We start from the raw sequence: 15,334 nt of genomic DNA on the forward strand, positions 1-15,334 counted from the left end.
AGACTATCTTGCCCTCTATGTGGGTTCCACTTGATCATTAGTAAGACAGATTGAGTTACAACAGTTTCATGTATTCTGGTGGCCGTAAACATGAAGACAGGGAGCGTGGTGAGAGAGAGATCAGACAGCAAGTCTTTACTGTCGTGTCTTTACTGCATCTCCAAGGAAAGACAAGCAGACAGGCAGAAACCAGCCATGGGACCAAGAGAGAAATGGAGAAGACGCTACTCTGAAAAAGTCAGACAAGAATCCATTCAGTCCATTCAGACCTACAGTACATATATATATACACATATATATAGTTCTACTAGGAGTCTCATTATATTTTTTACTCTTAAAGAAAGTCGAATGTTCCTCATTGAGTTTCTAGTAGTCCTTAAATCTGAATGACTCGGCGCTCATGGGTAAACCACGTTCCCATGATCATGGTCTATCAACATTCCAGTAGATTTACAGTCAGTTGAATGACATTAGATTAACAGAGATATGTACTTTATTAATGTGAATGTGTCATTTGTTTATGTCCTCATACTCATAGTATTATGTCAGGAGTATTTTTTAAATAGCCATTTTGAAGTATCAGTCAAAGTCCATAGCCACAAGTCAAAACCAGATACCAATTTTGATATCCAGTACATATTCTGTAGTACTGAAGACATACTATGTATACTTTATTTATAATAAATGTGGTAAATATAAAACAAAACTAAAAAAAAATAATAATGTGTAAAGTTTTGACAGCTGAAATTCCATCACTGCAATAAATTATGTGATTTTTTTTGGAAATCTTGACACTAATTTTGTGTCTTTTATCTGAGATAAGAGAATACACTGAGCAAAGAAAGGAAATAAACAGTATAGAAAAATATGCATATATATATAAGTATATTTTGCAATAAGTTGAGCAGAGAGAACAGAAAGGAGAAACACATCAAGAATTGGAATCAGTACAAAGAGAATACCATAGACTGCCTGTCCACTTGAAACAAAATGAATAAAAATCAGGTTAAAATATATACTGTTGGCAGTGCGTTCTCTTTCAGTTTATCTGTGAATGTCTTGCTGCCCCACTCCATTTCTTCTATTTTTCCTTGCGAGATAGAAAGGATTCATTCCAAAATGATGATGTTGCCTGATGTTGATTGTCAATAATTCAAAGATATAATCTTAATATCTTCTCAAATGTTACTTTCCCCAGAAAAATGTCTTAAGGTACCTACAGTAATGCATTCAATAGCTGTCTAACAGCTTTACCTTTATGCTGGCAATTATTTTGCCAGAGTAGTCATTGAATTTTTCAATCTCATTAGAAATTAAACTCATTAATTAGTTTGGAAGAATTATGGCCAATGCTGTTTCATGAACAATCATTGCTTAACTCAATAACCCATAGTGCTAAATTGATGCCCATTATCTTTAGAGGGGATTGCAGATGACTTGTATAATTTTTCTTCACATTTGTCAGGCTACTCAATATAGAACATGTTGCCTGTGGGTTCATCAAGAAAACAGCAGCACTGTGGAATACAACTACGAGTTTGGTCATCAAGGCTGAGAATTATCTAGCAAAATGGAAGATGTGATTTTTATTTAAGGAAACTGTCATTCCCCATGTTGAATAAGCTACAGGTCATGAAGGATCTCTGCTGCCATCTGCTGTGGCAACAGTCTCACTACACTATTATTTGGTATTGTACTACTATCATGCCATTTGTTCCCATTCATCAGGTAAGCATGAATTATTAGTTATCAGTGTAAACAAGTTTAGAAGTTTGCAGATGATGAGCCCATCACAGTATCACAGTAGACTGAGGAGTTAATGAGTGTGATGATATTGATGCAATTCTTAAGACTTGTATTAAATACACGAAAATATCTCACAGATTTGTGGTTAATATCAAAAACATTTGAACATAATTTATTCAATGAGATGTTCTAACATTCAAATAACTGCTCTTAATATGTTATTTACAGCGGTGGTTTTCAATCCTGGTCCTCGGGACCCAAAACCCTAGCAGTTTAATCAGGGACTGATTTACAGCTGGGATGTAAGGTAAATGTAATTAACTCGTTGGTAGGATTGAAAACCACTGATTTACAGTATAGGTCAGGTGATAGGCTGCCATTTATATCCACATTGCACAAAACAGATCAGAAAGAAAGCTGGTTTTATCAAAACATGAATAGGTTGAATTCCCGCAGTTCAGATACAGTGACATGATAATCCAGCCTAGTCTTGGTTTCAAGTTGCAGCCACTTCATAGTAAGGTGCTTAAAGCAGGGGACATCCTCCAACCATGTGTGGTGTTTTCAGCAAGAACAGTCTGTTACACAGCACACAGAGGTTACAGGGGTTAAAAATCCACCAAGTTAATACTGTGGCATGAAGCTGCTGGGTACAATATTCCCCACTCTGCCTACTATAGCATATAGGTCAGGGAGGGGTAAAGGTGAGTAGGCCCAAAGGCAAGGGACTGTCTCTTCAGAGTAAGGAGATAGATGTGGTACAGGACGTCAGATACCCAGCCAAGCTCTCCACCCCTGAATAAACCATAGGATGCAGTCCATTGATATGCTCCAAGCTGCTTCCAATGATGTCATCCTCGACATCTCCTTTCCGCCGACCAATAGCGATCATCTCAGAGGTTTGACTGACAGAGGCTGCAGCCTGCAGGCTGCTGGTGTGGACGTGGGACACAGGCAGAGCTGAAGTGGAGCTAACTGCTAACGGATCCGACAGGCTGTCTTCTCTCAACTCCTCCCACAAGTTACCTAGAACGATGAAAAGGTAACACTCAGTGTTAGCATGCCTTTTCTAAAATATAATGTATTATTCTATGTATTCTACATTATAAGCAAATGAAAACCTAATGAAAAAAACATTGATTGTTTCTGTGCAGGTGTCATCACTTTCTGTGATGACCGTCCCTCCCCTCTGTGAAGATAAATCAATGCAGATAGTGTGTTTCTTCCTTTTTGAACTGGTTTATCCTTCACCTCCAACACATTTCTAAGTTCTGAAAAGTGTGTGGTAGTGCCACTTATCCAATACAATTACTGGTAAAAAGCTTTCTTTTTTTTACCTGTATATTACTCAGTATTTACCAGTCATTTTAATGCTATAATTAGTTGTTACATCTGTTTCACTTGGATATTACATTATTTCTGGTTATTTCTGATCATTACTGCATAATAAATAGCCTGTAATTTAAAGGGTTAACAAATTAAAAAATGGGGAAACACCTTGTGTATTTTGGAAGGGATCTGAATGCTGAAGAGCAGCTCTAATCATTACTCAGCAGGAAACTGTGTAAAGCAAAGTATTCTGTGCATTTATTGGGTTACTTTGACAAGAGGTGACGAAACAGGAGCATGAGAATTTTGTTATATCATACAGCATGATTTCACATGACACCACCGCAGTGAAAGCCCACATGGCCCCTGCCTGCTCGTCTCTGGCCCTGTCGTACCTTGGAGCTGCAGGTCAGTCAGACTGGGGTTGAGCGTGTCGATGTCATAACTGGCGTCCCCCTCCAACAGGAACTCCTGCATGCTCCTGGCTCCAATGCTGTACTCGGCCTGCAGGGCGGCGCTGTAAATCGGCGGCATCTTCCCAGCCGTGGGTGAGTTCAGGCCTCCCATCGTGGACGGGACGCCGGCTGAGGGCTGCTGTCCACAAGGCGAGTACAGGGAAAATGAGTTGGAGGGATGAGGGGCGGCAGGGGGAAGGTAGCAGGGGTGCTGGGACGGAGCTGGAACATGGGAATACTGGGGACGACGAATGGGAAGGCAGGATTCTCTGAGCTGGGGCGGGGCAAAAGAGGAGGCGGTGGTGTCGTAGGTGGAGGCAAGTCTGGATAACAAAGTTGGGTTGCTGTAGAGCGGCAAAGACTTGAGCTTCTCGGGTCTCTCTCCCAGTAGACGGTCTAGGTCCTCTGTAGAAACAATATGAATGTGTGAATCAAATGAAATGTACTACTACTCAAATTACTGTCCCGCTTTAATTAATAAGGAGTAGAGGTCAGATTAGCCTGTGACCCAGCCAGAAGCTTGAGTAACTGGTTTTCAAAGGTAACCTGATTTATGACGTCAAAGTCAGACATTTGTAGCATCTTTCATCTTTCAATCTTTTAATGAATTCATAGTAAAATCAATCCCCTGAGAAATATTATATTCAGCTTCATTTGCTTATTTTCTCATTCTTCTTCCCTGAGGTAATAGTTCAGCTCACCTGGCCTCGCCATGCTCTTGCGAACAGTAACCGGGTCTTTGCGTCGCCACTTGTGCAGCTCCTCTTGCATCTTCTCCACCTTGGCGGGGTTGAGGGCCCACAGACAGCCTTTACGGGACGAGTTCCCGCTCTTGTTCTCCACCTTCTCGAAACACTTGTTCAGAGAGAGGTTGTGACGCACAGAGTTCTTCCACCCATCGGGAGCAGTCTAAAAACAGAGAGGGTTGGAGGAAAGGAAGGGTTAAGAAAGGGTTTTTAAATGCCATGGCACACTTTCATGGTATAAGAGGAGGCAAAACTAAAAAGCACACATGCTTATCAATTCCTTGGGATTGTGGCAAGAAGCCAAGAGGAGAGAGCATTATTTTTTCTGTTTGTGTGGAAATTGCTGAAGAACCAAACCAATGCTTTCCAGATTCAATTGGTTCTTTCACTCCTCTTGTCCTTTGATGTTATATTTTTGCTTGCCATTGATTTCCTTTCCATCCAAGCAAAACCTCAAGGCTCACCTGAGCTCACATCCACTGCACATCAGTAAGTACTGATCTTTGTTTCAAAGACTGTGTTGCAAATGTCCACTATGTCTCCGTTGTTGATCATTTAGACAAATTGAATGTTGACACAAATACAGTGTAACCCATTTTATAGCATCAGAACATCAGACCCATTCTGAAGGGAAAAGTAAAAAGAAAGCAAAAAATAAATACATTTTGCCACCTACTGCTTTGGCAATGTATGTAATCCCTGTGTCATGCCAATAAAGCACCCACTCAATTGAACCAAATTGAAAAAAACTTAAAAATTGCCCATGTTAAGTATTCAGATCTATCAGAAAAATCCATACTCGCATTCAAAATTTTTACAGCATTTGCAAAATACACTTGACTTTCCAAAACGTATCATTTTCATCTAGCTCATGTGTTATCTGGCCCTGCAGCCTATATGTTTAAAGTTACAGGCAGCTGTCTGGAAAGCAGCCATCTTTAAGGTGCCTTCTTCAATGTGAACGCCAACAAGTCTTTGAGCTGGTTCCAGGGGTGAGTCTGAACTGATTTGATTTGTAGATGCCTGGAATCCTTTAGGATATCTATTTGTGACTATCCAGGGTTCAAATAGAGGATCACACCTGCAGCTGCCTCAGAAAGAGACATTTAGCCAACTGGGCATGAATGTGTAACACGTTTTTAAAAAGCTTCCGCCAAAATTCTAGTTTTTCACTAATCAGGTTAAATTGTCTGAGTGGTGAAACTTTATCACACTCACCCAAACTCTCACATTCATCCACACACACACACATACACACACACCTATCCTACTCGCCCACCATACACCAAGATAAACAGATAGAGAATTTTAATTCCCCTGCCAGCCTTCTTCATAGGATTATTACTGACTGAGCCGGTGTGCACAGGAGGGATCAAGCCTTAACAGGTTACTGTCTGGGTTGGTCCATCGCTGCTGATCTGGCACATTGTTCGACTGCTATTAGCACCGTGTTATTAATCATTAGGGGGATATTGGCGGAGTAATTAGTGTCAATTATGCAATAGATGTGGTTTTGGGCGATCTTTTTACTTACAACACAACACTGGCCTTTGCAAGAAGCCCTTAGCTACTGGAAAAAGACTAAAGGATTGAAATAGAGGTAATAACATATATCTATTTTACACATTTTTACAATATGAGTTGTCAAATGATATTACAGGAGTGCTGTTTGAAGTGTGAGCAGTTTGAACAGTTTGTTAAATTGTTGTGTGCTCAATCAGCTTGAGATTCTTCCAATTCAGGGTATTGATTGTCTTGAAAATCAGTGGGTGATGAGTGGACACCAGCCATTGTAGCCACGATCACTACTAGTTTCTGTGTCCCATCATCTGTGATACCTTGAAATAGGGGAAGTGTTCAGTCATGAAGCTGTAGATCTCACTGACTGGCAGACTTCCTGTTTTGCTGTTCCTCAGAGCCATGAAGATCAGGATGCTGCAGACAGGAAGGAGACATTAACATTTATTTATACATTATGGTACGGGCAAACAAAGCACTAACATCTTGGACCTGAGGTCACTTATCCATTGGCTTGGCATTGAGAGCTTGGCACTTTTAAATTTTGAGGCTTCTCTTAGGTATTTCCATTTTAGGGGAAATTATATTCTTACTTGATTACATTTCAAAGCAAGTATTTAAATTTATCACATATATCTGACATCTGCAGTTACTAGTTATTTTGTACGAAGAGGGTTGACATATAAAACCTGCCATTAATTCATGAAAACGCTGCATTTTCAACACTCAGTCTCAAATGTAAGTGGAAGCAGTCAGAGATAGGATAAGTGGAGCTACCAAACCTTTAGAAGTTTAACTTAAAGCACTTATAAATAATGTGTACTTTCACTCATTTACTCAGTACACATTTCATAGCAAAGACCTAATATTGAACTTTTACTTTTATCAAAGCACTAATGGGTATGCATGCCACACTTACAGTAATAATAAAAAGCCAGCCTTTCACTGTACTGAGGGCACAGACAGAATACCTCACACCTGCAAGCCTCGGGGATAGAAGCAATAAAAAAAAAAAATCTATCTCAAACTGAATTTTATCCAGCCAATAATAATGTTGATATTTTTGAAGTTTAGATAGACAGACAGACAGACAGACAGACAGATAGATAGATAGATAGATAGATAGATAGATAGATAGACAGACAGACAGACAGACAGATAGATAGATAGATAGATAGATAGATAGATAGATAGATAGATAGATGGTGAAACGAGATGTAACTTCACCTGTATGAGTAAATGGGCTTGGGGAAAAGGGACTGTGTGCTGTCCTGGTGAGACGGAGCGGAGAGACACTGGACAGAGTATTTGGAGCTGTTGGATTGGCCATTTGAGGAGTACAGTCTAGATGAGAACTGGAGAGAGCACACATACAGTATATACACACAAAGTATGCATGTGCACACACACACACACACACACACACACACACACAATGTAGGCCTATATGCATAAGTTTAGTACATTCCCAGTTGCAATGTATTCTACATAAATGATTAGCAGATTGGGCGTTGCCTTGAGCATTTTTTCCCTGGTCCATTCAAACATAATGCAAACATGTTAAGACAAGCCATGTAATGATATGAATGGAATTAACAGCCATATATGTTTTTCAGAACCACTGTTCATGCAGTTCTCTTTCATTTGTGTTTGCTTAATCACATCCATCCATGCATAGACTGCTGTGATAGCGTGGGCACTTAGATTTAGCTTCCACTGACTTGTGGGCACTTGTCCAATCCAGTTATATCATGATCACACCTATCTTTTCTTGCTTATATCCATACAATGACATGGTCCAGTGCTTTTAAACAAACTGGGCGACACTTTCCTTGTTTGTATGAATTATAGTGATGCGATACCTATAAGAACCTTTGCAAATGTCTTTCACCCAGGCCGATATCAATCATTCATTTATACTATGTTTTTTAAGTTCCTCCTTTACAGTATAGGCACTCCCTGTGTGTGGCTCAGTCCACACACCCACTCACCTGCTGCAGAGGGCTCGCCGAGCTGCAGGGGGTGTGGCTCTGAGACAGGAAGCAGGTAGGCTCCACGGGCGCAGCTGGTAGTTCTGGGTACGTGTGTGGAGAGCCCTGTGTGCAGAAATGAGCGATTAATAGGGAATATACCAATCAATTTAAAAATGTACATAGGTTATCCTTAATATGGTCTAGTGCAGTTCAGTCAGTATTTGGGAACACAAATAACTCTCTCTCAATTCTCCAAACCAGAGAAGGGTGTGTGTGTGTGTGTGTGTGTGTGTGTGTGTCTGTCATGTAAATCCCCCCAAAAAATTATCTTCAAAATGTCAACTTTTCAGGAAAAACCACCATGCAGTTTTAGTTTATCTAAAGGGTTTTGAAAGGGTTTCCTCAGACCAAGGGTGGGAGAATTTTCTCAACCCACAGAGGATCATGTAATCCTTCAATTGAAGTGAAATCATGAAAATCACCTAAATTGGAGTTACGAGGTTTTCGCCTGGCAACAATGAAATATAAATATGTCCTGGTCATCCAGTCTGTACATTACCTTTCTTTCTTTCTATTAAATCACAATACAAACTTGATAAGCCACTATACTGATACTCAACAATTGTTTCAAATGCAAGAGACCTTGACTGGAATATTACATTTGCCCAGTTGCAAAGGGATGATAAAATGAGTGTACCATAAGTCTGGAAGCCTGAAAGCTGCCACTGAATTGGTCCCAGGACGTTGGCGCCTCGCTGCTGGAGCAGTGTGCAGCAGAGCAGGTGTCGGCGCTGGACACCTCCTGCAGGCAGCTGTAGGAAGACGGGCAATGTTGGAGGCAGCCTGCGGCCTTCACAGCTCCGTCGCTGAACTGTCGGCGGTACGGGTGGAAGCGGTCAGAGTCGCCGCCTTGCCCCGGCACCGACCCCGACCCCGACCCCGAGCTGATGGCTCCGTCAGCGCTGTGTCTCCTGTCCAGAGCTGCGGTCCTCAAGCTGAAGGTGGTGCTGTCTTGCTGCCGGGTGAAGCAGACATTGCCGCCTTCCTTATTCTGTGACGTGATCATCACCCCGGAGGAAACAAATCATAAATCACAACGATATTCAACTACAACCTACAAGAACTGTTAATAAATCTCATTTCCAGCCCCATTATAAGCCAATAGATAAAGATGATGCCAAGATGCTTTATTTGGAAACTCCTTCCAGGTCTTTATCAAAAGATCTCACTTCTCATAGTAGATAAACGATGGAGAATTGTCTTGGACTGTGAATGTGAATGTGATTTATATTCATAATATACACACTTAAACTGTAAAAACTTCATTTCCTGAATGGGAAAACACATGCTTGTTATGCAAAGATGTAAGATGGAACGCAGGACTCCTGATAAGCTCAAGTATACTTGTGACATATGGCATGCCCCCCCAGGCTGTAATTAATTTGCCTCTATAGAGGAAATGGTGATCAATGACAGGTTAAAACATTTCTCCTTAGGCTGTCTTGGCCATGGAAAGGCCTTCTGTTTTCCTAATTCACTATTAAACCAGAAACTCTCCCCATTTCACTGCCCATTTCAAAACAGCTGCTGATGACTGTGCAAAGAGTTCTGCTGAATATATTTTACGGAGCACATACTCTGTACTCAGCCTTGAGTACAGCAGCACTCAAGGCTGAGTCAAAACAGAGAGTGCTTTTCTGTGCCCAATGCTACACAGAAGAAGTGTTTTTTTGGGTTAAAAAGAATGGCTTGAGGCAGTTGTAGTACCTGTGATTCTGCCATCTGCTGGCAGGACGTCCCACAGGGCTCGCAGGTGTGCAGGTTGGCCTGAAGGGTTGACGTTTGAGACTTGCTGCTGCTGGGGGAAAACGTAGAAGTTGGAGAGTCTGACATTCTGCACCAAAATCTGCACCTGTGAAGAGTTGAAAGCAGGCTGAATGAGATGGAATGGAACATGTGTCAACTATCCTTCATCTTTCCTCTGTGGGATTTTCTGATAAGATGTTGATGAAATGTGGAGAGATGATGCATGTTGTTGCTGATTGGCCCAAGGGTGCCTGCATTATTCATGGGCGATGACTTGATTCACTTGTTAGAATTTAGAACCATTTAAATGAAAGGCCATTTGATGCTTGATGTTGACCTTTGGCATCAGATAAGTAATACAAAATGCAAAAATGTGTCATTTGTGTTACATTGACACAATGAATTATGTATAATTCATCTGTAAAATAAGCCAGCCTTTCTCTCAGTTTGTTTTGAAAGACTAGGGACAGGCTTGCCCACTAAAAAGTCTACATAAAACATTAGCTGGGCGTCATTATGATGGGCATCAGTGGTATATTCTGGTAACATCAAGCTCTGGATCGAGTTAAAAAGCTCAAACTTTGGATGAAATTCTAAACATGGTGCACCTCGTCCAAAAGTTTCAATGACTTCATCACATTAAACATCTTGTTTGTCACATACTGTATCTTTGTATTTTTATTATATTTTGTGTTAAATCATGCAAATCAAAAAACAACTGACGATATGAGGCAAATCTATATCTATACATGGAAAGTGCATGTTGGTGCCTATGTTTAGGCAATAGGAATGTCCCCATATATTGGAGACAACTGCTTCTTACAGTCACACTCACATTAACATCATATTTACTGTCCCACCAGGGGAAGTTTTGGTTGCAGTCAGGGTTAAAAACAATTACAATACACAGAGCCACATCAACACGTTATAGACTCAAGACACACCGACAACAAAGCAGAGCAAAAGGAGCTGATGTGCAAAAAAGGGATGCATGATGTGTGCAAGGCCTGTGTCTTGTGCACATGCAGCAAATCAGTAGCTGCGGAGACAAAAGACACCCTGAATCTCTGAATGTCCAAGCTGGAACTCTGCACTTTAGAATACAATAGAATAAAATAGCATGTCGTTTTTTATTCTGCTTTTGATTTATATTGCTTTTGCCATATGATAGGAAGCAATTGCGATGTGTTTTGACAAAGAGCTCCTTGTCACTGATCCTTTTAGATCATGTCTACTGAGTCATTATTCTACTGTAAATCAGCGAGATACACTATCTCTTTTGTACAGTATGAGTGCAGGTGTGGGAACAGGTAAGTTAGTTTCCCATGCCAGTACATTGGAGCACCAAGGTTTGACACCAGTGGCCTTATGTGGGCAAGGGTCCCATCTGCCTGACTTTACAGAGCTGTTATCTGATCCCAGCGGAGGTGAGAGACACGTGGCCCAGGTTCCAGTAAAGGAAACCTCACCCCAACCCTGCAAACCAAGCTCATTAAAACTGCCAACAAACCATGGCCATAAGGTCACTCAACGCCAAATAATGCTGAGAAAGACTGAAAGTGGAATCAACCTCCCTTGTGGTGTGCGTGTGTGTATGTGCGTGTGTGTGTGTGTGTGTGTGTGTGTGTGTGTGAGAGAGAGAGAGAGAGAGAGAGAGCAAGAGAGAGAGCATGACAGAAAGAGAGAGCGAGAAATAGCAATCGTCGATCTTTCTGCTCAGATCAAAGGAAGCTAAGGTGTCAAGGTGAAAGTTCACTGATAGCCTTTTCACCGTCGTAGCAACAAATCCTCTCAGCTGCTTGAGAGACACACTGCTACCAGCCAGAGGGGATGCAACTGAGCAATGGAGGAAATTCTCTGTCTATTTCAGTCTGTGAGGTGAGACATAGAGGCGTAGATTTGATATACACTGATAACATATAAAAAGTACATCTACACTAAAGGTTCAAATGAGGCTGTGTGTCACTCCTGCATCCGTTTGTTTCATTAGTTCATGTTTGTTGCCATGTACGGAGACTATTACTGACAAATCAATCATGCTGCCATTGCTTATGAGTTGACAGGTAGGTATTACTGCCAACACTTGCCACCTTGGCAACAGTGGGATGTTATTGAAAATAAAATCTCAAAATGTTCCATAGTTTATCCTAGGGGTTATCCTCTAGGTATCTTCAGCCAGAATGTTTTACGAATCAATTGTGATTCCGTTCAAATGACAACAAAAAAAAAAGATACACATGACACCTCCGATACATCACCTTCGAAAAAAAAAAAAACGTTTTTCCATAGTGTCATTTTCCTGTTTCATAATGATGTTATTGTCTCCACTGGATCTTGGCTGGTTTCTGGTCTCAGCTGTCACAGCCTCGAGAAACGGCTTTGAGCGTATACACTGTTTGACTGGCATGACTAATGAACTATGAACATATACTTTTTCACTTTCATCAATCATGTAATTAGTGGGATTTCTGTGCATATTTCCTCTTGACTGAGTTGGGACATGTTTCGCATTTATTGTGAAGAGGCTGAGCAATGAGGGTTCTTTAGCCAAAAAAAGGAGCAAAAACAAACACCCTCTTGGAGAAATTTAAGTGGGGTTTTGACATTGACTTGACACAGATCTAAACCACAGATGTAAACCACAGATCTAAATCAGGTTTTCCTGCGAGGACAAAGAATGTGAACAGGCTGTTAAGAGCAGCAACAGTGACATAAGCAGTATCAGTAACAGTGAAAGATGAGTGAAAATAAATTTCCCCATTTCCCATGTGATGACGTGTGTATGCATTAAACTGCCTGTATTGTGCAACATAAACCGTTCAAAAATGACGTAAGGGTTGTCATATGTTAACACTACATAAAACACGTAAATGAAGTAAATCAGTCTTTCCGAAATGTGATAAACAAACTGACAACTGTACAAAACAGTTTGCTCAAAGAGTTCAACAGATGTGAACTGGTATGAAGCTTGATAGGAAAAGTCCAACAATTAAACATAAGTTATTCCTCTTATCTTGGACACTTTAGTTTTAAATTGTGAAAGTGAAAATTGCCAAAACTAGAAAGAGACTCCACACTGGGAATGAATGGGAAACCAATTTAATGGACAATAAAATGAGATAATGCTCGTTTGGATGTAAAACCTCATAGAAGCAAATACAAAACCCAGAAATTCAGCTGGTCATCAGCTGTCAGTGGCGATGTCACAAATTAGAGCCACGACTATCTGATTTTTCATTTGTACATTTTGCATTTGAAATTTGAATGTTTACTAATATTGATTGGACTTGATTGAAGTGTTGTAGATTATGGGGAATAGCACATGTATTCTGTTTTAGTGAGTGAGTTGTTTGAAGAGTTCCTGTCATACTGTCATACTTGTATTTGTTTTCCTCGCTCTGGAAGCTGTGCCACCCTTTCATCTCCCAGAGCCTCACCCTTCAACTGTCGCACGTGGTGAGAAAGTATTTCTCTGGCCCTCATGCAGTAACGTGATGCACTCCTAATATGCAAATCTTTCTGCCTTGTGCCAATGCCAGTGTCAATATTGTCTCAGATTGGACAGAAGCCATTGAAATGTCATAGGTAAAAGTCAACAAGGTGCAGCCAAGACAGTATAATTGTTTAGTATTTTGTTTGTAATTGCAAACATTATCTTCATGATGTGTTATAGACTGCTACTACTTTTTTGTGATTGAGACGTCAGTTGTCATGACACAGTGAACCCCACTCATCTGGTCCTCCATGGGTATGAGCACATGTCGGACCACGTCCTCTGCTGCATAATATACGATGTGTTTTGAGGCATTTCTGATGGGAATCTTCTGCCTGGATGTGATGGAAACATTAAAAAGAAACCACACCAAAACCACATCCAGCAGGATGATTCACAATGTTTTGTATCCCATCAATGGAAATAAAACATATAACTGTAAATCAGTGATCCTGTTGTCAGGTTTGGATATTTGACAGTGTCTTCTAGGCCTCTTGGGAGATTTATTATCATCTGTGATCAAATCTGAGACACGATTGAAAGTGGTTTCCAGTTGGGAGGTTTCACATGTGCTGCTGCCTTTATTGGCACCAAACCAGGTGACAATCCCTAATGCAAAGGCAGAGATAATGAGTGCACATTATCAGGCAGATGCATATTTATTTGGTTTTGCTGTGGTTAAATAAATGACTCTTATAATCTGATATTACTTGTGCTGTTACTGTAAGCAGGGACCATGCATCTCATTACTTTTCTTGGACTATCTCATTAAAACATACCAACATACCATGTCTAAAGGAAAAGTGGTGGGAGGGTATTTTGGGGCTTGTTTGACTGCCACGAATGTTCATATTTAAGGATCTGTGACTCCTTAAAATGAAGCTATCCCTCGTCACGACCGGCTGACATTGGCGCTTGCAGAGAAAGGTTAACTAAGGCGCTGTTTGGTGCACACCCAACTTCAATTCATCTATTATCACCTTCCTGAACAAACCACAATGCCATTGAACAATGGATTTTTTTTCTACACTGACAGGTTTAATGATCGCAAAAACAAAGTCATATTTCCCACAATTATCTTTGATTTAACTGCCCTTTAAAGTTCAGTCAACTACTAAGTTAATTTGAAATTGTATTATTCAGCTATGTCTCAAAAAACATTTTCTGTCAGATTTAGAGAAGTTGACTTTTTTCAGAGACAACTTTCAGCCTTCCAGTGCAGCTAGCAGTTAATTTTCTCTATACTTTCCTTGCCACAAGCTAAGGTTAATACAAAGGATTATGATGTAAAGCTAATTATCTTCGATGCTTATGATTGTCAGATAACAAGAACAGGCAGGTCTATTTGTCATAAGCGTGATCAGCTGAATTGCATAATGGTACAGTTACTATTGACAGTAGTCAGTTTGTCAGTAGTGTAGTAATGCAAAGGCTCTCTGAGGAAGCAGGTGCTCAAAGTCCAAAAAGGGCAGCAGGCAATCCACAACTGCAACAGCGCCAAGAATACAACTGCTTTCTCACAATTACTGCTCAATTACCGGATGATAAATATGAAGACAAACTGAATAGTAGAAATGAAACAGAAAAGAATCACAGAGTTAACGCTGTATATCAACACAAAGAGACATCCAAACATCCAAATATTAGAAAACTTTCCAAACAACTCACCCAACCCTCGAAGTCAGTAATGTGCCATCGCCACTCTCTCTCCTCTGTGGTTTTGTAGTTTCACTCAAATTTTCCCGCCTGGTCCTGTAACCCCTCCTGACGTCTTGAGCCCATTTCCCTCTAGGAGCCGAGGCACCTGAAGCACCTTCACCTGACAGTGCGGCAGGTCGATTAGATCGACTGTCTAAATGTGTATGGAAGTGGCTGATAGGCTGGTTTCAGATTTTGGCAGCACAGAATATCATCCTCATTCTCTCCGTGTGTGTGTGTGTGTGTGTGCATGTTTGGCACTAGTCCAGGCCAGCCCAGCAATAAGATATACAGAAGGAAAAACCTGCCGCAACAGGTTCGGAAAGGCCTACTGCTGGAGCCACTGGCAGCTGGCAGCCCTCTCTTCCTCCCTCCATCAGTCTTTCTTTGCCTGACTGAATGGTTACTTGTGTGAATAGGACATAAGATACACTACCAATCACATCCAGTGGCAGAGAGTGGGCACTTTGCCCTGGTTTCAGAGCTTGCCCATGGCAAAGGCTCTACTAGTTGTGATCTGGTTCCTCTTACACACTGCTCATTCACATACAATGTGTGAGTAAACACACA

At 40.9% G+C, this 15,334-nt stretch overlaps 1 protein-coding gene across 1 annotated transcript; it reads right to left on the minus strand.

Annotated features, from left to right (window-relative positions):
• Positions 1-1,046: 1,046 nt before the first annotated feature.
• On the minus strand, positions 1,047-14,864 carry foxn1 (forkhead box N1). Its single transcript, XM_078284345.1, has 9 exons — positions 14,735-14,864; positions 9,535-9,679; positions 8,465-8,818; positions 7,786-7,890; positions 7,022-7,149; positions 6,115-6,211; positions 4,232-4,439; positions 3,471-3,935; positions 1,047-2,772 (listed from the first exon to the last, which is right to left on the minus strand). The coding sequence occupies exons 2-9, from the start codon at positions 9,658-9,660 to the stop codon at positions 2,483-2,485; spliced, it is 1,773 nt and encodes a 590-aa protein (XP_078140471.1). The 5' UTR covers positions 9,661-9,679; positions 14,735-14,864; the 3' UTR covers positions 1,047-2,482.
• Positions 14,865-15,334: the final 470 nt, after the last annotated feature.

The sequence above is a fragment of the Centroberyx gerrardi genome, chromosome 6, assembly GCF_048128805.1.
Source record: "Centroberyx gerrardi isolate f3 chromosome 6, fCenGer3.hap1.cur.20231027, whole genome shotgun sequence".
Classification (NCBI taxonomy): domain Eukaryota; kingdom Metazoa; phylum Chordata; class Actinopteri; order Beryciformes; family Berycidae; genus Centroberyx; species Centroberyx gerrardi.